Raw genomic sequence first — 22472 nt, 5'->3', positions numbered from 1 at the left:
TATTTCAAAAATGAAAGAGGAGGCTGGGGAGATGGCTCAGCAGTTAAAATGCTTACCATGCAAGCAAGAGGACCTGCGTTCAGATCCCTAGAACCAAACTGGGTAGGCAGAAGGACCTGCCAACAATCTCAGCCTTGGAACACAGAGACAGGGGATCCTGGGAGCAAGCTGGCTAGTGAGACTAACAGTATGGATGAGCTCTGGTGTTTGAGTGAAAGACCCTTCCTCGGAGAATAAGGTGGAAGAGCAATGGAGAATTCTTGATGTCAACCTTAGTGTCCACACACATGTGCACATGTATGCCCCCACACATACAAGCATGCATATGCACACTTACACATACCACATATACATAAGAAGAAAACATTAAAGATGAAAGAGGATGTCTAGCAGCTCTGGCTGGCACATGCACTGTTTGATGTTCTTCTTCCGAACAGAAGCCAAGACACGGGTTTCCTCCTGAAAGAAGCGGTGCCCCTCATCAGTGAGCTTCCAGAGGAAAGAGCTAGACTTTCTACCCATGTCATCTTCAAGTTCAAATGGCAACTTTTCAAAGTAGGTCAGGGAGTAGAGGTTGTGGCAAATGGTGTTTTTCCAGCCCTCTGGTGCTATCTGGAAATAAGGGAAATGCCGTTGAGTAAAACTGTAGATCTGTTGTGCACTGAGGCCACAGGAAGGGCCATTTTTTAATGCTAGAGCAACTACATGGCTATAGGTGAGAGGAGGGCGTGTCCAGGAGTCCTTCTTCTGGTGGGAGCCATGGTTCAGTGTGTGCTTCTTGGTGTTTTTCTTAGAGGATGTGCATTCTTTCTCAGTCTTCTTTTCTATGAAGTCAGGGTCACGGGTGATAACGGGCAGGTTTTGTTGCTGACATTGCTCAGTGTGGTGCACCACTCTATTATTCCCTAAGCAGTCAGATTCATCAGTCTTTGGCCATGGTGCACTTGGTGGAAATGTACGACTGGGATTTGGAGCCTTATGCACGACAGGGCACACAATGTTGGGATTCACCCACATCCATAAGTTGGGTTCAGTGGCAGGACCATCATCATGAGAACTGGGTTTCTTCTCCTGAGGCAGAGTTGGTGGTTTTAGCAGTTGCATTTTGTATTTGGATAAATTCTGCTCGGCGAAAGAGCACTGATCTGTGGTGCAACGCAGGAAAAATTCATTCCCCATGTCCCATTCCAGCATCCCTGGGACTTGGCCATGGAGATTGTACCAGAAGTCCCGATCTTTTAGCTTTACTTCCATCTTTTCTGGAGAGATAGATGGAGGAAAACTTCCAAATGGATCAAAGTCTCTCCTGCCCTCTGTAAAGCCTGGGTACTATTTAATGCAAAATGTCTCATCCAGAGTGCATTCTATCAGTTGGCCTGCTGGAAGTGCTGACACTAGAACGCCGAAATTTCACTGATCCAAGGTATGGCTCTGAGAAGCCTCAGCTTTCTGGAACACAGCACAAAGGAGTCCCCCAGAAGATTATTTTAGCAGGAAAAAACTGCTTTTAGATATTTTCCAAGTCTTTCCTCGCTGTTGATCACAAATGATGCTTTGATAGCTCTGTAAGGTAACATGGTGCATACCATTAACTCAGTGTCACAGATCTGGGATGTGACATTTACAGAGTCTTGAACTGTATACCTAAATAAGTACGGGATAGCTGGATCTACACCCCTGTCATAACCTTTCACAGTGCCCATGGGCTGCTGATCTCATTCAATACACTAAATAAAGTAGGCATAAAAACCCAAGTTGTAGAACACAACTGGGGCTATGAACAAGCTGCCCCTGTTAGGCTCATACTCATCCTATTTTCAGTCCTCTTCTGAGAATCACTATCCTCCTTCTTCTCAGCTTACCGTCTTAGGCTATGGCTTCTAATTTACACTTGAAATACTGCACCATCAAAAGCTTGCTATATCATCGGAGAACTTAACTTTCATATAGGTTCATGTTAAGAAAATATGATAGGCAGATTTGGGCCCAGGGGTCCCGCTCAAACTAAGGCACCAGCCAAAGACAATACAGGAGGTAAACCTTAAACCCCTACCCAGATCTAGCCAATGGACAGAACACTCTCCACAGTAGAGTGGAGAGTGGGATATAACTTTCTCACATACTCTGGTGCCTCACCTTTGACCATGTCCCCTGGAGGGGGAGACCTGGTGACACTCAGAGGAAGGACAGCAGGTTAACAAGAAGAGACTTGATACCCTATGAACATATACAGGGGGAGGTAATTCCCCTCAGGAACAGTCATAGGGGAGGGGAGTAAGGGGAAAATGGGAGGGAGGGAAGAATGGGAGGATTCAAGGGAGGGGATAACCATTGAGACGTAACAAGAATAAATTAATAAAAAATTAGAAAAATTAAAAATTTCAAGAACAAATAGGAAGATGCCATTTGGCCAGTCTCAAAAATTCTATAAAGTATATGATTGGACTAAAACCATTATATAGGGTTATATCTCAAAGGTTCCAACAAATGCCCATGAGAACTAGTAAAGGGCACTGATTTCCTATGCATTCCCATTTTCTGGTGTTAATTTGCTCAAAAACATTGTTTCTATAAGCTTCCTGAATGATTTTTTATTATACCACTCTAATAACTAATAACAGTATAATAATATATATAATATATAATAATAACAGTAACAATAGTATGAACAGTCAATATTTATTGAACTCTTTAAGTATGTTATGTGATTTAACTCTATGCCAAAGATTAGTCTATGAAATAAGCAATCATTCTCATCTTATGTACTAAAAAATTCTAAAAGCAAATCACACAGCTAGATATTGGTAAAACTGACTTTCAAAGCTATGCAGAGCATCTGCCTTTATTCACCATTTTAATTTGTACAGTCTCTGTATCACAATACAGAGTCTTAAAACATAGTTATCATTTTAGCATCATTGCTTTATAATTCATGTGTCAGAAACAGAAACTTACTAGGATTTTCACTGTGTATTCTGCTTTTTTGCTATGGTGTATTGATCAAGAACTTCTGCCTAAAATTGCCTGCACTCAAGTACCTTGGTTTAGCTAATATCTACTCATCTTTCTATATTTAAATTTTTAGTCTCTCTCTCTCTCTCTCTCTCTCTCTCTCTCTCTCTCTCTCTCTCTCTCTCTGTGTGTGTGTGTGTGTGTGTGTGTGTGTGTGTGAGAGAGAGAGAGAGAGAGAGAGAGAGAGAGAGAGAGAGAGAATGAGAGAATATGAGCATATATATATATATATCAAAGGAGAATTTTTAGGAATTAGTTCTCCCCCACTTGAACTCAGGTTATCAGGCTGGGCACCAAGGGTCTTTATCCACTGAGCCATCTCACTAGCTTGCCTCTGCTGGGATTAAAGGTATGAGCCACCCCACTCAATTCTTTTAATATTCAGAAGCACCTCTGTTCCCTGATATTGCTTCTCACCCAAAGGACTGGTAAAGGAGATGGCTGGTAAGTTTTAGGTTATGAAAAAATATTCCAAGTAAATCCTTACGTTGTTACAAAGCTCCTGAACTGTTTCACTAATGTCAGGGGTAGCATTTAAAGGATGGAAAACCACCTTCAAGGGTCTTCCATACATAAAATTTAACTTTTGACCATACATATCATCACTAACTGAAACATTTCAGTTAGTAACAGACTGTGTGAATAATATCCAAAACTTATGAAAAGAACAAATACTTCAGGGTATTTAAGGTCTGTTACTTTTGCATAGCAAAATGCATGAAGATTTATTTTAAGAAAATGCAAATGTAGATATATACTTCTATATCTATATGTATCTATAAATGTTTCTATCAGTGGCCAAGCAGGAAAGAACACAGGAAATGCAATGAGTTAACAATAATTTTTTTCAGAAAAATAAATACCGTATCAATGGCTGTTATGTATTATTATATAGATTGTGTAAATCTATATAATATAATATAATCTATATTATATAGATTACTATGTAGAGTCTGTACCTAAGAACAGAATATGAAAGGCTGTCTATTCTTTGTTTTTAAAGCCATGTGCCCCAGTTCTGGTCCTATGCCAATCTGCAGAAGGTGCCTCTTTCCTTCTTTTTTTCTTTTTGGTTTTTGAGACAGGGTTTCTCTGTTTAGCTTTGGCTGTTCTGGACTCACTTTGTAGACCAGGCTGGTCTTGAACTCACAGCGATCCACCTGTCTCTGCCTCCTGAGTGCTATCTAATTCATATGGGAGAGTCATTTATTCATCACACACTTGTAGAGAGGGACTCTGGTTTCTACTTTATGCATAGACCAGCACCCACATAACTAAGAGCTTGTAAGAATTATAAACATTGATTGGTACACATAATAATCAGGTAGAAAAAAATCCAGTAAGATGAAAACATTTTTTAAAGAGAATAATAAAAAAATCCATCCCTTATTTATAAACTTATGCAAATTATAATGAAATGCAAAATGAATATATAAATCTGAATACTACTAAAAGACTAGGTACATAGTAAGAGGTCAGGATAATGGGAATTACTAAATATTCATAAATTAAAGAATGCTTCAGTGTTTATAAAAAAAAGTTACAAAGAAACAGCTCTAAGAGATGACAAATGAGATGTTGTTAGGCTACCAGACGAGGGCTGAGGAGGTGGCTCAGAGGTAAAGAGCACTGGCTGCTCTTCCAAAGGTCCTGAGTTCAGTTCCCAGCAACCACATGTTGGCTCACTGCCGTCTATCATGGGATCTGATGCCTTCTTCTGGCATGCAGACCACTCACATTAAATAAATAAACAATCTAAAGATAAATAAATAAATAAACAATCTTTTAAAAAGGGGGTGGGGGAGATATTGTTTAAAACATTTTTTAAATAAAAAAAAAAAGGCTCCCAGCCCACCACTCAGTTCAGTATCTGTGAAACTCAATAACCAGTTCTATTCTTTTACCTTGACAAGTCTGAGATGTGTTTTCTAGGTAGTTGGGTAGTTAATGAATTCAAAAGTAGTAAAGTCCTAAAAAGACATCAAAACAAAACAAAAATAAGATTAAATGAAGGAGGCAGGAACAAGAGCAGGAATAAAAAGCAATAAATTAATCCCACTGTGTTTGTACTTTATAATAGACTTAAAAGTAACTATATGAGCTATTTTTAATTATTGTATTTATATAGACTTAATATGCTACTCAAGCCATTTGACTTGTTACCAAAAAAGCTACATTAAATTTGTAATTACAGGAGCTGGAGAGATGGCTCAGCGGCTAGGGGCACTGACTGGTCTTCCAAAGGACCTGGGTTCAAATCCCAGCACCCCTATGACAGCTCACAACTGTCTAACCCCAAGATCTGACACCCTAACATGAATATACATGTAAGCAAAGTACCAGTACACATAAAATAAAGGTAAATAAATTAAAAATTGTAATTACAGTATATAGCTTTTAGGGAAATCAGTTCATCAAATTGATAACCAATGGACAAAAAGGGATTTAAATATAGTTTAAGCATCTGGTTTATGAGCTATCTGAATTTAATAAAGTTGAGTAGTAAATAAAAGGCAAGTAGTAATGAATTGCCCTCAATGTACAAAAGCCACTGGACACTAAGAAGCATGTACAAATATTTTATTTTCATTAGTTTCTCTTCCTAGCAATCTGATTGAAATTTGAGTTCCTAGATACTTTCTCTACCTACATACCGAAATTGATTGGGAGATGGCTCTGTGGTGCTAGCCATCAAGTTTGATGACTTGAGTCTGAACTCTGAGACTCACACGATGGAAGGAGAGAATTGACTCCACAAAGTTGCCCTATGACTTCCATACATTTGTGCGCTGTGGACTCTGAACATCCTCCCCACATGAACACATACATACATACATGCAAGAAGGCCACAACACAGTATAGATATATTTAAAGATGTGCACGTAGCAAATTATAATAGACACTGAGAATAAATTATTGTCATTTTACTCACCAACCTATTTTTGCCATGCTATACTGTTTCCTCATTTATAAAACATAATAAAAATTTACCTCATTTAGTCATTGATATCAAATGAAATAATGTAGATTCTTTAATAAGTTAACTAGGTATTATATGAATAACTAATTTTAATGTTTAATATATGAAGTCCCATAAATATAAGATCTTATTTATTTTATTCTTTTGAGGAGAGATATTGGTTCTTTAAGACATTTTAAAGTTCATTTAATTATTTATTTCTGTGTGTGTGTGTGTGTGTGTGTGTGTGTGTGTGTCCATGTATGTGCAGATGTATGGAGACTGGAAGATGCTTTTGGAGCCTCTGGAACTGTAGTTGCAGGTGGTTGTGAGCCACTCAACATTGATGCTAACCAAACTTGGGTCCTCTGAAAGAGCAGCAAGTGTTTTGAATCATTGAACCATCTCTCCAGCCTGAAATATAGGTTTAGAACCGTGAATATTTTATACATTAACCCTGTTGGAAGATAAGGAGAACTGATTTTAACAACTATATGAGAAAATCTTGACATCTTTTTTTTTTTTTTTTTTTGGTTTTTCCTGACAGGGTTTCTCTGTGTAGCCTTGACTGTCCTGGACTTGCTTTGTAGACCAGGCTGGCCTCGAACTCACAGAGATACAACTGCCTTTGCCTCCCAAATTCTGGGATTAAAGGCGTGTGCCACCACGCCTGGTCCGAATCTTGACATTCTTAAGAACACATTTTAATCTTTAATTTTGAAGGCTCTTCAAACTCTGCAATATGAGTTCAAAAGCCTCATACAAAATTTTGTTTTATTTTATTCCAACACTTGAAAAGTCCTGAAATGTGGGGAGACTCACCAACTTATTCAGGATCCCTTTGCAGTGATAGGATGTGCTGAAGGCTAATTAACTCCTTTATCTCTTCGTGTTTTCCAAAGGTATGACCTCACCTTCGTGGGTAAGCAAAGGAGAGTCTATGAAACAAAGCCAAAATTAAGTCAAATAAAAAGCTTGTCTAAACAGTTACCAACAGGGGCAAATTTCACATAACCAGCGCCAAAGGTTCTATTACAATAGGTCCTAAAATGACTTATAAAAATGTAGACTGTGCACAGAGAAGTGACAGGCTTTTAGGTCTAGTTCGTATTTCATCTGTTTTTGTCATTCTCAAGGGGACAGTTCGCAACAGCACGCATATGCTAAATGTATACAAATATAGTAGCCAATTCAATTTGGCAGAGTGATTTCACATATTTTGGTAAAGCCTCTCCTGTTTGCTTCCAACATATAAAGAATAGTAAATAAAACTACATAGAGATACATCACACAAGACAATAAATCTCACACATTAAAAAAAAAATCCCTCATGATACCAGAAATGTTATAAAAGTGATGAGTAGAACTGAACTAACCCTTTGAATATCAAACAGGAGTTAGAAATCCAGAGTGTGGCTGTCACCCTGTCACCCAGAATCCTCATCCTGACATTTAGTACTGCACTGAAAGCTGGAGTGCCAGCAGGGAGCTTCTGAAACTATTTCAGAAAGAAAAGGAGCATGTGTGAGACATTGGTTGCTGTGAGAGAACACATGTGCAAAACAACTTGGAGAAAGACTTATTTTGGCCCCAACAACCTCCAAAATAAATCTTTGTGTTTGAGTAGCTGAATTCTGGAAACTTCCAGAGGTGTGCCCTATCCCACCACTTGTCTTCTCAAAACACTATTATCAGTGTAAAAAAAAAAAATCCTTTGCACTCTTGACTTGGAAACGGGTGGGGTCTGGCCAGTTCTTCAGATTCCCTCATGATGTCTTTCCTATTGCTGAGATGCAGAGCACTTGAGTTCATTTTAATGGCTCTAATCTTTAAAGCTGCTACCATTTCCTCGGCTCCAATTCTACACAGGCTTCTCTTCTCCAGGCAAGTGGCCTTTCCAAAGTCCCAAATGCTGGGATGCCATAAAATTTCCTCTACCAATTAGTCCATTGCCTTTTAACCTAGTCTTCCACAAAGTCTTAGGATGGAGATAAAATGCAGATCAAGTCTTTGCCAGACCGAATACTCTCTGATATAATTCCCAACTGTGCTTATTGCTACCTGAAGCCTCATAAACAGAGCCTTCACTGACGCTATTTATATAAGCACTCTGATCTTCTGGGAACCCGCTTCTCTTACCTAGCACACTCCGCATACAGTGGTTTATGCTTTCTCTAGCTCATACCACCAACTTATAAAAGTTCCTCTCAAAACCTGACTCCAAAATTCAGGAAGGGGAAATGAGAGGTTGAGGGTGGGGCAGACAACTGTCTGAGAGAAACAGAGTGAGAGCCTGAGCCTGGACTCCACTGCTTTTCTACTTTCCCTCACTTAATTCCATGATTGTTGCTAGCCTATAAGATGGGACGGTACCACCTACATTCAGAGAAGGTCTTCATCCCCTTATTTCTTTCTGGAAACAATTTCATAGAAACTTAACAGTTGTGTACTTTACTAATCTCTTAGATGCTTTTGAATCAAACGAAGTTAACAATCAATATTAATCATCACGAGGAACATAAACTAATGAGTTAAAGTATATAAGAATAGAAAATCAAGCCGGGTGAGAGGCAGAGCAGGTGGATCTCTGTGAGTTCGAGGCCAGCCTAGTCTACAAAGTTAGTCCAGGACAGCCAAGGCTACAGAGACCCTGTCTTGAAAAACCCAAAAACAAAGCAAAACAAAAACAAAAACCAACAACCAAAATCAACCAAATACAACCAAACAACAACCAAATATACAAAAGTTATTAATAAGAGAACTTAACAACTATATTATGAATACATTCATAAAATCATAATAATGTATAAATGCACCACATTCATCCATTCTTCTATTGAGAGACATCTAAGTTGTTTCCAATTTCTACTTCTGCCTATTATGAATAGAACAGTAATGAACATGGTTCAACAAACATCTCTGTGGCAGGATGAAGCCATATTTGAGTACATGCCCAAGAGGGGTGTAGCTGGAGTTTAAGGTAGATCAACTCCCATCTTCCTGAGCAATTGTCACCCTGCTTTCCATAGTGGCTGTACAAGTTTGCACTCCGTCTCCACAGCATATGATATCACTTGTTTTGATCTTAGCCATTCTAACTGGTGTAAGATGAAATCTCATAGTTTTGATTTGCATTTGCCTGATAGCTCAGGATGTTGAGCATTTCTTTAGGTGTTTTTTTAGTCACTTGAGTTTCATCTTATGAGAGTCCTCTGTTTAGATCTGTACCTTAATTTTAATTAGGTTGTTTTCTTGAAATCCAGTTTTTTACGATCTTTATACACTTTAGTTATTGGCTTTCTATCAAATGGTAAAATTATTTTCCATTTTTGTAGGCGGGTGATTTGTCCTAATGATGGTTCCCTTGGCTGTGCAGAAGCTTCTCAGTTTCATGAGGTACCATTTATTAATTGTTGATCTATTGCCTGTGCTAACAGTGTTATCTGTTCACAAAGTCTTCTCCTGTGCCAATGCATTCAAGGCTATGCCTCACTTTCACTTTAGCATATCTGGTTTTATATGAGGGCTTTGATCCACTTGGAGTTGAGGTTTTTTTTTTTGTAGTGTGGTAAGTACGAATCTATTTGGATTCTTCTAAGCACAGCTGTCCATTTTGACCAGAACTATTTGTTAAAGATTCAGTCCTTTTTTTCCTAGTGTGCGTTTCTGGCTTCTTTATAGAAATATCAGGTGTCCTCCATAGGTCCTCCACTGATTAGTGTGTCTGTTGTTTTTTCCCCCAATACATGCAGTTTTTATTACTATTGCTCTGTAGTACAACTTGAAATCAGGGATGGTGATGCATCCAGCAGTTCCTTTATTGTTCAGGATTATTTTATCCATGATGGGTTTTGGTGTTTCCGTATGAAGTTGACTGTCCTTTGAAGGTCTGTGAAGAATTCTGTTGGTGATTGCATTGCATTGAATCTGTAGATTGCTTTTTGGTTGGATGACCATTTTTACTGTATTAATTCTACTGATCCATAAGCATGAGAGATCTTTCCATCTTCTGATTATCTTCTTCAATAACTTGAAGGTTTTTTTTTTTGTTTTTGTTTTTAATCATACAAGCCTTTTACTTTCTTGGTTAGAGTTACACCAAGGTACTTTATGTTATTTGTGGCTATTGTGAAAGGAATTTTTTCCTTAATTTCTTTCCCAGTCTATTTGCCATTTGTATGCAGGAGGGCTACTGATTTTTATGAGTTAAATTTGTATCCAGCTCCTTTGCTGAAAGTGTTTTTCAGCTGTAGGAATTTCCTGATGGAATTTTAAAGGACACATATGTATACTATCATCATCATCTGCAAATACAGATACTCTGACTTCTTTCTTTCCAATTTGTATTCCCTTGGTCATCTTTAGTTGTCTTCCTGCTCTGCCTAAGACTTCTGGCTTTTAGAGTTTCCATTGAGAAGTCAAATGTAATTCTAACAGGTCTGCTTTTATATGTTAATTGGTCTTTTTCCCTTGCAGCTTTTTAATAGTCTTTGCTTTGTACATTTAGTGTTTTGAGTAGAGGGGACTTTCTCTTCTAGTCCCGTGTACTTGGTGTTCTGTATGCTTCCTGTACTTTAACAGGCATCTCCTCCATTAGGTTAGGGAAATTGTCTTCTATGATTTTATTGGAAATATTCTTCTGTTTCTCACCTGGCTGCTTCTCCTTCCTCTATTCCTATTATTCTTAGATGTGGTCTTTTCCCAGTCTCTCAGATTTCCTGGATGTTTTGTGCCAGGGGTTTTTGAGGTTTAACATTCTCTTTCATCAAGGTATACATTCTTTTTTCTACCCTGTCTTCAGCGTCTGAGATTCAATCTTCCATTTCTTGTATCCTGCTCTCTCAGGTGCCTATTCAAGTTCCTAAATTTTTAATAACCAGATTTCCCTCAGTCTGGGTTTTCTTTATTGATTCTTTCTCCACATGTAGGTCTTGAAGTGTTGTGTTAGTAATTTCCTACCACTGTTTGTGTTTCCATAGATTTCCTTAAGGGATTTATTCATTGCATCTTTAAGGACCTCTATCATATTCATGATGGCTGCTTCAGGGTCTTTTTCTTAGGCTTCAGCTATGCTGGGCTATTCAGGGCCTGCTGTTCTGGGTTGCTGGGCTCCAGTGGAGACGATACTGTCCTGATTGTTATTTTGTTTTTGTGCTGGGTCTAAGTATCTGGAATTGAGAAGATCTTAATTTCTAGGTGCTGATACCTGGTCTTAGATTTGTTTCCTGGTGTCTGTAGCCTCTCTGGTTCTTGGAAGAGCTCTGTGGTTGTCTGTTGCCTTGTAGGAAATTCTTCTGGAGTCCTGACAGATTTAGCCCCTGGGGGTTCCAATTAAAATATGTTTCTGGGTATTGAGAGCTGATGTGTAGGAATGGAGATGGGCTGGGGGGGCCACAGGAGGAAGGAAAGCAGGGTGCTCCACCAGGATCTGCTTAGTCCCCTGGGAATGGGGGCAGAGAGTGAGGAGAGGTCACAGCAGATGGGCTGCTAGAACTGGAGGATGGGCCTAGGGGATTGGACTTGGAGGAATGGAAGGAGAGGTGAAGGTCTGCAGTCAGCCTATTTGTTTCCCTGGTCAGCGAGGCCTGTGAGTTCCCAGGGAGTGCTTGCAGGTGCTGGGTGCTGGAACAGAGCAATGAGTGGGTGGAGCGAGGTTAAGAGGGGGAAGATCTGTGGATCCACTGGCGATAAGAGGGGGAAGGGAGGCTGCAGCAGGTGTCTTGCTGCAGAGCTGGGGGTACAACCAGGGGGTTGGGTTTGGAGGAGCCGAGGGAGAGGTGAAGATCTGCAGGGAGCCTACCTGCTTCCCTGGCCCGAGTGGCCTGAGCTGTCCCAGGGAGTGCCTGCTGGAGTTAGATGCTGGGATAAGCCAAGAGTAGGGAGAGAGACTAGGAGGGGAAGATCTGCCAGATCCACTGGAGATGGAGGCAGGGTGGGGGAAGGGAGGCTGCAGCAGGTGGTCTGCTGCAGAGCTGGGGATGAAACTGGGGGATTGGATTTCCAGGAGCAGAGGGAGAGGTGAAGATCTGGAGTCAGCCTACCTGCTTCCCACGCAGGAGTGGCCTGTGGGTTCCCAGGGAGTGCTTGCTGGAGTTGGGGTCTGCGGTAAAGCAATGAGTTGGGGAGGGAGGTTAGGAGGGGGGAAGATCTTTGTCATCCAATGGAGGGGAGAGAAGGGAGATCTCAGCAGTGGTCTGATGCAGAGCTAGAGATGAGACTGGGGGGGGGGGATGGGATGTGGCGAAGAGCCAGGAGAGGTGAAGATCTGCAGTCAGCTTACCTGTTTCCCTGGCAAGAGTGGCCCATGGGTTCTCTAGCAGTGTCTTTTGGCGTTGGGGGCTGGGATAAGCACTGGCTGGGGTGGGGTGGGGGGAGAAGGGAAGCTAGCAGCAGGTGTTCTGTTGCAAGGCTGGGGATGAGGGGAGAATTGGATTTGGAGGAGCAGAGGGAGAGGTGAAGATCTGCATTTAGCCTCCCTGCTTTTCTTTGGAGTGGCCTTAGAGGTGGGGGCGGGGGTGTACCAGGGAATGCCTGAAGGAATTATTTTCTGACCCCTGCATGCACAATGTGGTACATGCATATGCACACAAGTGTGTTCATGCATGCATATATAATAAATGTAACACTTTTTTTCCAATTGGTAAATGAAAATCTCATGGTCAAAGAAGTGATCAATAAACTGGATTTTCCAGATTGATATCAGTCAACATATAGCAAGAGTAACAACAATATAAAAGCACAATCGAGAGAAGTGGAGGCTATGCTGAGATTATGTACCATTCATCTAATAGAGCCATCAATGGAGTATTAAGTGAATGATGAAGAATTAATAACTTAAAAGAAATGACTGCTAATTCTCTAGACTTGAATAATATCATACATTTTCATATCAAAGCATCATAAAATGCTGACTTACTTTTAGACACAGGGAATAAAAACCTCATAACATCAAGGAAAAAAAATATAGGTAAGAGCGGATGGGGGCACACTGGTCTTCAGAATTTCCCAGAGGCCAGATACATTCTATTCCTGAGATGTTATTTATCTAAAATAATCTTCTCTCAATATTTACAGGATTGTTTGAAATGCACTACGTCACAATGATGAGCAAATTCTGTTCTACTGCCATTAGAATCCAGACTTCAGCAGAGTGTGCCTAACTAGAGACAATTAAAGCTAGTCTTATGCAGCAGTGCAACAATAGTAAATACTGCTGCGGAGGCTGTGTCAGAAGCAGGCTAATCAATGGTGTTAAGACTTTAATTGATAAAGCCAGAGTACAGGCATAAAGCCACCAGTTTATTTTACAATATGATGATGACAATGGAGGTTGTAGCTCTGTGCAATGCAAACTTGTATAATTTGGAGAACATGTAGGTCTCAATACTTCTTTTCTTTGAAGAATTGTCCCAATAGTTCATACGGACTTTGAGACCTTGCTACAGGATGACAGTTGAATACTTCACTCTATCCCAGAAGGTAATGAGACCTCCGTGCAGGACACTTACCACAGAGTAGTACTGCTTTCTTACACATTTAAAATTAGAAATAAAACATATAGAATGCACATAATGTACATATTCAGTTTGATCAATTTTGACAAATGGATACATATATGGTCTTTTTCTTTTTTGGTTTTTGTTTTTCTTTTTCAAGACAGGGTTTCTCTGTGTAGCCTTGGCTGTCCTGGACTCACTTCGTAGACCAGGCTGGCTTCGAACTCACAGCGATCCACCTGCCTCTGCCTCCCGAGTGCTGGGATTAAAGGCGTGTTCACCACCAGCACCTGTCTATGGAGACATATATGAAAATGCCATCCAGAATAACTTTTAGAACATCTATCTAACCATAGAAGATTTTCTTTTTTTTTCTCCTTTATTAATTTATTCTTGTTACATCTCAATGGTTATCCCATCCCTTGTATCCTCCCATTCTTCCCTCCCTCCCATTTTCCCCTTATTCCCCTCCCCTATGACTGTTCCTGAGGGGGATTACCTCCCCCTGTATATGTTCATAGGGTATCAAGTCTCTTCTTAAACCATAGAAGATTTTCTAATCCTTTTTGTAGTCTCTGTTCACTCATTCTTGCAGGTTACTTCTTTTTTTTTTACATTTAATTTTATTAATTTATTCAGATAACATCTCAGTTGTTATCCCATCCCTTGTGTCCTCCCGTTCTCCTTCCCCCATGCTTTCACCATATTACCCTCCCCTAGGTTGCAAGTTATTTCTACCTTCTATTTTATGGATGCTTGTGTCTTATGTAAATGAATTATACAGTAATAACAACAAACAATAACAATAATCTTATGAACCACCTGAAGATTTAAAAAAATCTTTCTTTTAAAAGACCATCAGTTAGACTGAGGAAGGTAACAATGGATGCTAGAAATATTTTAAATATTGAAATAAAATAACTTAGATCTTTGTACTTTCTAAATTAGTCAGGTGTGAGGACAAAATAAAGACCTTGTCAGAGGTTCCTTAGAGACCACTACATGCAAAGATACGCAATAAGAATTTTGTAGCCATAAGAAAATGAAAACAGAGAAAATGAAACAACCAGCAAACTATGTTTAATATTCTGTGCTCAAAATGGAAAAATATAAAAATATCCAAAATATAATGAAGCATTATATGGTCAGTTCAGACACACTAAGGACTCTGTCATTGTTAATAGGACAGAATTACTGAAGAAGGCTTTGGTAGAAATTTTTGCAGTTTGGTACCTGCCTACTAATATATCTCTCTATAAAAGTATCTATATCCGTCTATCATCTATCTATCTATTTAAGTTCAAAATAGGATGAATTTAAATGTCATTTATAACACCCAAAGCAGAATAGAGAGACTAAGAAGCCAAGAGAGAAGATGGTAAACAGAAAACAAGATAATGGAAATGAGTGAAAAATATATTAATAAACAAAATAATCTAAAAAAAATTAACCTCACTCTGTAAAACCAAGAGTATCAAAAGATTTTTCCTTAATCTTTTCCATAAAACCAGTTTATTTTACAACTTACCCAAAACATACCCCTTTTAACAACTCAATTCATCTAGCATTCATATTTTTTCATATAATGATTTTAAATTGCTTAAAAACACAGAAACTGCTTGAAATTCAGAGATGTATTTAAGGTCAGAGTTCTTCCTCGATATTTGATTTTTTTTTTCTCCAGTATTGTGGGTTTGTTTGTTGTTTTGTTTTTAAACAGGAAGGTGCTACATTTCTAGCTGCTGGCTTCAATTCTACCATGCTTCACATCTAGCTTTTTTTGTTTGTTTGTTTGTTTGTTTTGAGACAGGGTCTCTCTCTGTGTAGCCCTGGCTGTCACTTTGTAGATCAGGCTGGCCTCGAACTCACAGCGATCTGCCTGCCTCTGCCTTCCGAGTGCTGGGATTAAAGGTGTGTGCCACCATGCCCGGCTCATCTAGCTTTTTTGAGTGTGGTAAGTGATGGTTTACTTTCATTTGAGCAAGGTAGTTTGGAGTATCTGCTACTTAGAGGAATTCTATAATTGATTTTGCACTGACCATATATGAATCATTTCTATTCTATAATGTACCCTAAATGCAACTTCATCTTCCAAAATCCCTGATACAGAGTAAAGCTTTTTATCAGTTGCCACAGCTTCTGCATTTTGTTTTCTTGAGGTTTTTTAAAGAACATGTATCTTATACTGAGTGGCAAACCTATTGGAAAGTTACTTTTTTCCAGCCCCTGGTACATTATGTGAACCTTGATTATTAATAATACCTTGATTATTAATGTGAACCTTGATTATACTACTTAATATGAACTAAGAACTACAGTTGTGCATAGTTTTCCCTAAAATTCTACTTTCTTCTACTACTTGAAGTATTTTGGAAGGGTTATAAAGATCCTAACCTAGAAAAATGTCCTACTACTTACTACTGCTGTACTCAGTCACCCTGGAAAAACAAGATTGGGGGGCAGGGGACTGATGTGGGTGGGGCTTTTTCAAGCTGCAGCCACCCCATGGCAAGCAAGCCTTGCATTTAAACAAAGCTAATAATCTGAGCAGTGCGCTTCAGTTAGTCATGAAGTCAGTGCTACCTGGGTTAATCCTGCTAGGATCCCAAGAGGAAAGACAGTGTGCTGCAATTTGAGATTGAACTACTGGTTCATGGTCTGCGAACTAATTTACCAACACTCTCTGCACAACAGCCGGCGTGAGTGTTCAGGAAATAGAAAAGACTGGTTGTGACTGAGCTGTGAGAGTTAGGATCTATATTTCCAGGTAGCTCAGTAATGCCTAAAGAATGAAAGACATTCATTTGGTTTTATTTTCATTTCAACTGCACTGGAGTCAAGGATGAAGTGTCACCTTCTACTCAAAGAATGAAGCCTTCAGGTAAGGTTGGCTCCTTTCTGAGCCATCAGAAAGTCATCAAAAGAACATAGAGTCCGCAGTTTCTGACCCCCCCCTTTTTGTTTAGTTTTTGGTTTTTGGAGACAGGGTTTCTCTGTGTAGCCTTGGCTGTCCTGGACTCGCTTTGTAGACCAGGTTGGCCTTGAACTCACAGAGATCCACCTGCCTCTGCCTCCCGAGTGCTGGGATTAAAGGTGTGCTCCACCACCGCCCAGCCCATAATTTTTCTAATTTGTAAGTTTCTCTGGTCTCTGGAAGGATCAAACGGATCATGCCATACTGCCAAAGTTACACACAGCCAGCCAGTCAGCCATCAGTGTCTTTACTTCCTTCAAGAAATGAAATCTTCACATTTCAGGATGTAGTAGGACATATATTTTCTAGATGTAGTGGGGCATGGCTTGTAAGCATCAGGTTGATGTCCCCATTGCCAATTACGAAGTAGTCTGCATATCTCCTTTCTGGAGGAACCCTGTTCACACAAATCTCTCTTACATTTTCTTGCCTCAGAGGTGAAACCAGCGCATCCACACTTGGCCGCAGTGTGATATGTGGAGCCAAGCTGCAGGTGAGCATCACTATCAGTCTGCTCCTCCTACTGAGGCTCACGGTGCAGGCCTCACATCAGGTCCAGGGGTACCTGATCAGGCTGATGCAGGTCAGGCAGGTCACTGCCCCTAGGGAAGCCCAAGCCACCACAAGGGTTGCACATCTCACCCTAGGCCTCAGCAGAGACCATAGCCACAACTAAAAAGATTTCTGGAATTAAGTTATAGACTATTAAAGCTACCCTTAAAAAACAGCAAAACATTAACTATTAAAAAGATAGTCTGTAGCTGGGTGGTGGTGGCGCACGCCTTTAATCCCAGCACTCAGGAGGCAGAGGCAGGCGGATTGCTGTGAGTTTGAGGCCAGCCTGGTCTACAAAGTGAATCCTGGACAGCCAAAGCTGTTACACAGAGAGACCCTGTCTCGAAAAACCAAACAATAGGCTGTGTATATGTGTGTATAGGTATGTTTCTTATATATATGTGTGTGTATTAGCATGCACTCCTCTGTTTTTGAGGGGACAGTTGCTTATGCACAGGCATATGGAGGCCAGAGGTCAATATTAGGGATTTTTATTATGTCCTATCTTAAAAAAAAACATATATGGGGCTGCAGAGTTGGCTCAGTGGTTAAGAGCAGCGCCACCTGCTCTTCCAGAGGTCCTGAGTTCAATTCCCAGCAACCACATGGTGCCTCACAACCATCTGTAATGAGATCTTATACCCTCTTCTGCAGATAATGCACTCATAGGCAATAAGTAAAATAAATAACTCTTTAAAAAAAGAAAAAATACATATATGTAGGTAACAGTACTTAACAATAAAAAAGCTAGGAGCTGGAGAGAAGGCTCAGAGGTTAAAAGCACTGTCCGCTCTTCCAGAAGTCCTGAGTTCAATTCCCAGCAACTACATGGTGGCTTACAACCATCTACAACGTGATCTGATGCCCTCTTCTGGCCTGCAGGTAAGAAATGCAGGCATAGCACTGTCAACATATAAAAAGCTATACAAAAACAGAAATAAGGCAAGTGGCAATATTAATAATGAGGAATACAATAAAAAGTAAGCTATATCAACAATAAAAAGGATGTTCCAGAGCCGGGCGTGGTGGCGCACGCCTTTAATCCCAGCACCCGGGAGGCAGAGGTAGGCGGATCTCTGTGAGTTCGAGGCCAGCCTGGTCTACAAAGTGAGTCCAGGATGGCCAAGGCTACACAGAGAGACCCTGTCTTAAAAAACCAAAAAAAAAAAAAAAAAAAAAAAAAAAAACCAAAAAAAAAAAAAAAAAAAAGGATGTTCCAGGTCTGAAGAGATGGACTAGTAATTAAGAATACTTGCTTATTGCTCTTCTAGAGGAATCAGGTTTAGTTCCTTGTACCCACACCAAGCAGTTCACAACCACCTACAACTGCAGTTCCAGAGGATCCAATAGTCTCTAGCCTCCATGTGCACCTGGCACAAACGAGGTACGTATAAACTTACACACACACACACACACACACACACACTCATGCTCATGCACACACAAATAAACACGCTTTCATTTTAAAAAAGGGTACTCCACAAAAATAAAGACAACAAGAAACTATGTATTGGAACATATGGAAAAGCTAGATAAAACGTTTAGAGCAAAACTGATAAAATTACAAGCAGACATCTACACAAACAAGAAAATTAAAAACCCCCTCTTCTGTACAGATGAAGAAAAATAACAGGAAGCTTTAAAGAATGCAATTAAAAATAGTGACAAGAAACAGAAAATACATCGTATTTAAGGATTTGCAAAAAATTACCATAAACTAGGTCACAGTGGGAGTTTTAAAAACGTTGACTAATCTGTAACACACAGATACTTCACTGCTGACACTGAAAAAAGCCAAAAAAAAAAATATTGCTTAGAGTCTTCCAAGTCTTCGCACTAAATGAGTGATTGGAAACTGGGGGGCATTATGTTAAGTCTAGAGGAAAAAATGCAAGTGTCACATATCTTCTTTCAAATGTGGGGGCCAAAACTGTTTACCTAAACTTAAAGTAGGGACAACCAAAGGTTGGGAAAGGTTGGGCACAGTGAGTGAATAAAGCAAGGCTGTATTTAATTAGCTCACATCATATATACAAGTTAAACTATCATCTTAAAAGCCATTATTACATATATTACATACATGATGAACAAAAATACATTATTAAAACCAGTTTATGAATAAAATGCTCATTACTGAAAGAACTCATAATGAAAATGACAGCATATTCTAGGCCCCAAAATAATAATGTAATTTTTTTCATCATGTACAAATTATATGTATTAAAGTATACGTATTAATGGCTCTTTTTTTTTTGTTTGTTTTTGTTTTTTTTTTTGGGGGGGGGAAGCTTTTCCAGGCAGGGTTTCTCAGTGTGATTTTAGCTATCCTAGACTCACTTTGTAGACCAGGCTGGCCTCAAACTCACAGACCTCCTTCTGCCTCTGCCTCTCTAGTGCTGGGATTAAAGGTGTATGTCACCACTGTCTGGCTGTATTAATAGCTTTTAAGATAATATTTTGAGATGCAGTAAAATGGTATTCAGAAAGAACAGTTATATCTATAAGGAGCAATTATATCGAAAACCAAAACACATTTCATCAGTAATGCTTCCTACCAAAATGACAGGAAAGGCCAGTCAGTGGTGGCACATGCCTTTAATCCCAGAACTCAGGAGACAGAGGCAAGTGAATCTCTGAGAGTTTGAGAGTTCAAGTCCAGCCTGGTCTATAGAGCCAGTTCCAGGATAGCCACGGCTACAAAGAGAAACTCTGTCTCAAAAAAAAAACCAAAACATAACAATAAATTAAAAATAAAAGTGACAGGACAGAAAAAAAAAAGTTAACTTTAATAATGAAGTTATATACTATACATATATATTGCAAAGCACAGTATTTAAAAAAATCTTGGTTTTGCATTATACTCTGAAAGTTAAATATTTCAGTAAAAACCCCAAGGTTATAGAAACAAAACCTTTAAAAGTTAATCCAGATATTGCAGGGAAATGCAAATACTTATAGTTACAGAAAGAAAGCACAGTAAAGGGATTTGTCCTACCAGAGACCAAGACTTGTTAAATTACTAGGATATGACTAAGACTGTTATTAATGAGGAAAGCAAAGAACAACACAAATCCACATATAAATCCTATTATCAACACATTCATTACTATCATATATATCATATATTATTCATATTATCAAAGCATTCATCCCCTAGCATGCTATAAAACTGTTATTTGTTATCTATGCTCATTCGATGATATGGTCAATGAAGATTGGCATTTATCCATTTCAATTAGATATTCCTACTGCCTTAAAAAATGTGGAGCCTCAATAAATACTGGTTAATAAATAAAGACACAAATGTAAAAAAAAAAACTAAAATTCTTTTTAAAATGCAGAGAAACAATTGCATTATGTCCTTGGACTATGGAAGGATGTCCTAGAAATAGGAAAAAAAAATAGATCACGTAAAATTTAAAAAGTCATGGGGACTTGCAGACATGACAAAAATGTTATAAATAAAAGCCAGAAATAAGCTACTAAATACTTGGGAGATTTATAGGACAAAAAAAGCCGGAAGACATACAGGACTCAGGAATGCACAAGGGATTTACAACTGCATAAGAGCCTTAGGACCCCATAAGGAACTACGGCATACCAATAAGAAAAGATCAGGCAACTTAGTAGAACTGGCCAATCACGTACAGAGCTCAATTTGCAGGAAAAAAAAACCCACACCTAATAACAAAAAAACCGCTAGGGGCCTGACTATTATTCAAAGAACCTCAAGCTAACCAACAACAAAAAAGGTGACACTGCATCATATAGGTAACAGCAGGCATTCTGAAAGTAACTCAGGGTTAGAACCTAGAAACTGCAGCTTGAAGCACATATACAAGAGATTGTGCCATATTTTTCACACCCCTTTACTTTCGAGTAGTATGTTTAACCTAGGTTATTATTTGTCAGTTTATTTCTGCACCTACTAACTCATCTCCTCCCATTTTTTATCTTTTATTTTTGAGAGTATAATATAATTACATCATTTCTCCTTTCCGAGTTCTCCCTCTAAAACCTCCTGTACATCACACCCCTCCTTGGTCTCTTTCAAATTAATAGCCTCTCTTTCTTTTCATTGTTGCTGCACACAGACAGACGCGCAGGCACGCATGCACACAAAACCTGTATTAAAAAGCAACAAATGAAAGAGACTTAGTTTGGGTTAGAAGGGGCAGACTTCTGGGAAAGTTACAAAGGTACAATGCTGATATGAACCAAATTTTGAAGGAAGCTTATCTGGAATCTGGTTGGTCAGAGTTAAGTCAGAGGTATAAATAAAAGCATGAGAGATGAAAAAAAAAATCCACTAGAGGATAAAATAGTAAAACAAAAAGCAGCCAGGCAGTGGTGGCTAGAGCCTTTGATCCCAGCACCTGGGAGGCAGAGGCAAACAGACAGTATTTCCAGGCCAGCCTGGTTTACAAAATGAGTTCCAGGACAGCCCAGGCTACACAGAGCAACCCTGTCTGCTCTTCCAGAGGTCCTGAGTTCAATTCCCAGCAACTAAATGGTGGCTCACAAGTATTTATAATGTGACAAGGTGCCCTCTTCTGTCTTGCGGATGTACAAGCAAGCAGAACAAGGCATACATAATAATAAATAAATAATTCTAAAAAAAAAAAAAACAAAACCTAAAGAATTACAGAGCCAGGCACCTTTAATTCCTGCACTCGGGAAGCAGAAGCAAGGCCAGCCTGGTCTACAAAGCGAGTCCAGGACCGCCAGGGTGACACAGAGAAACCCTGCCTCGAAAAACAAAACAATCTAGCAACCACCACCACCACCACAACAAAAGGGAACGAAACAGCAAAATCAGATTAAAGAATATTATGCGGGTTCAGAAATATAATATTTTTAGGAATACTGAATATAACCCATGAGAGCCGACTAAAAAAATTGTTTCAAGTTTGAGTAAACTCCGAGAGGGTTACTACCAGTGACAGGAGACCACAGGTATATGAAAATGTCACCAAATGCCTACCTATATTTGAAGAGAAATGACTCTAATGTCCCAGAGCTGTCCACACGACTGGAAATAGCGGGAGAAAGCTTTTACTGCCACCACTCACAAGAGCCAACAGAACGTTCCAGAGTCGGGTCTTACAGGCTTTCCTATAGGACAAGGCTAATGACGTAAGCACCGGAATTGGCCAATGAATGACAAGGTTATGGAGGCGGGGTTAATTCTAAACCTGCCAATAAACAATAAGGGTTTTTGAGTGGTAGCATCACAGGCCAGCCTAAAGCAAGGCCTCTGACATACCGGAAGCATAGGTGCTTGGTGACCACACACAGAAAGTGCTCCTTACAAAGGACGCTGCACGGTTAGGAGAGATGGCTCAGAGGTTAAGGGCACTGTCTGCTCTTCCAGAGGTCCTGAGTTCAATTCCCAGCAAACACATGTGATCTGGTGCCCTCTTCTGGCCTGCAGGTGTACATGCATTCAGGGCACTGCGTACATAGTAATAAATAT

At 39.5% G+C, this 22472-nt stretch overlaps 1 protein-coding gene across 1 annotated transcript; it reads right to left on the bottom strand.

The window, feature by feature from the left end:
- Positions 1-286: 286 nt before the first annotated feature.
- FOXR2 (forkhead box R2) lies at positions 287-22040 on the bottom strand. Its single transcript, XM_084788905.1, has 4 exons — positions 21981-22040; positions 6794-6909; positions 4917-4982; positions 287-1563 (listed from the first exon to the last, which is right to left on the bottom strand). Exon 4 carries the CDS (start codon positions 1252-1254, stop codon positions 367-369), a length of 888 nt encoding a protein of 295 aa, XP_084645031.1. The 5' UTR covers positions 1255-1563; positions 4917-4982; positions 6794-6909; positions 21981-22040; the 3' UTR covers positions 287-366.
- Between the last annotated feature and the right edge of the window lie 432 nt (positions 22041-22472).

The sequence above is a fragment of the Acomys minous genome (genome assembly GCF_964271855.1).
Source record: "Acomys minous genome assembly, chromosome: 7".
Lineage (NCBI taxonomy): Eukaryota > Metazoa > Chordata > Mammalia > Rodentia > Muridae > Acomys > Acomys minous.
Note: the sequence above shows the minus strand (reverse complement) of the source record. Positions and strands in the feature narration are given on the sequence as shown.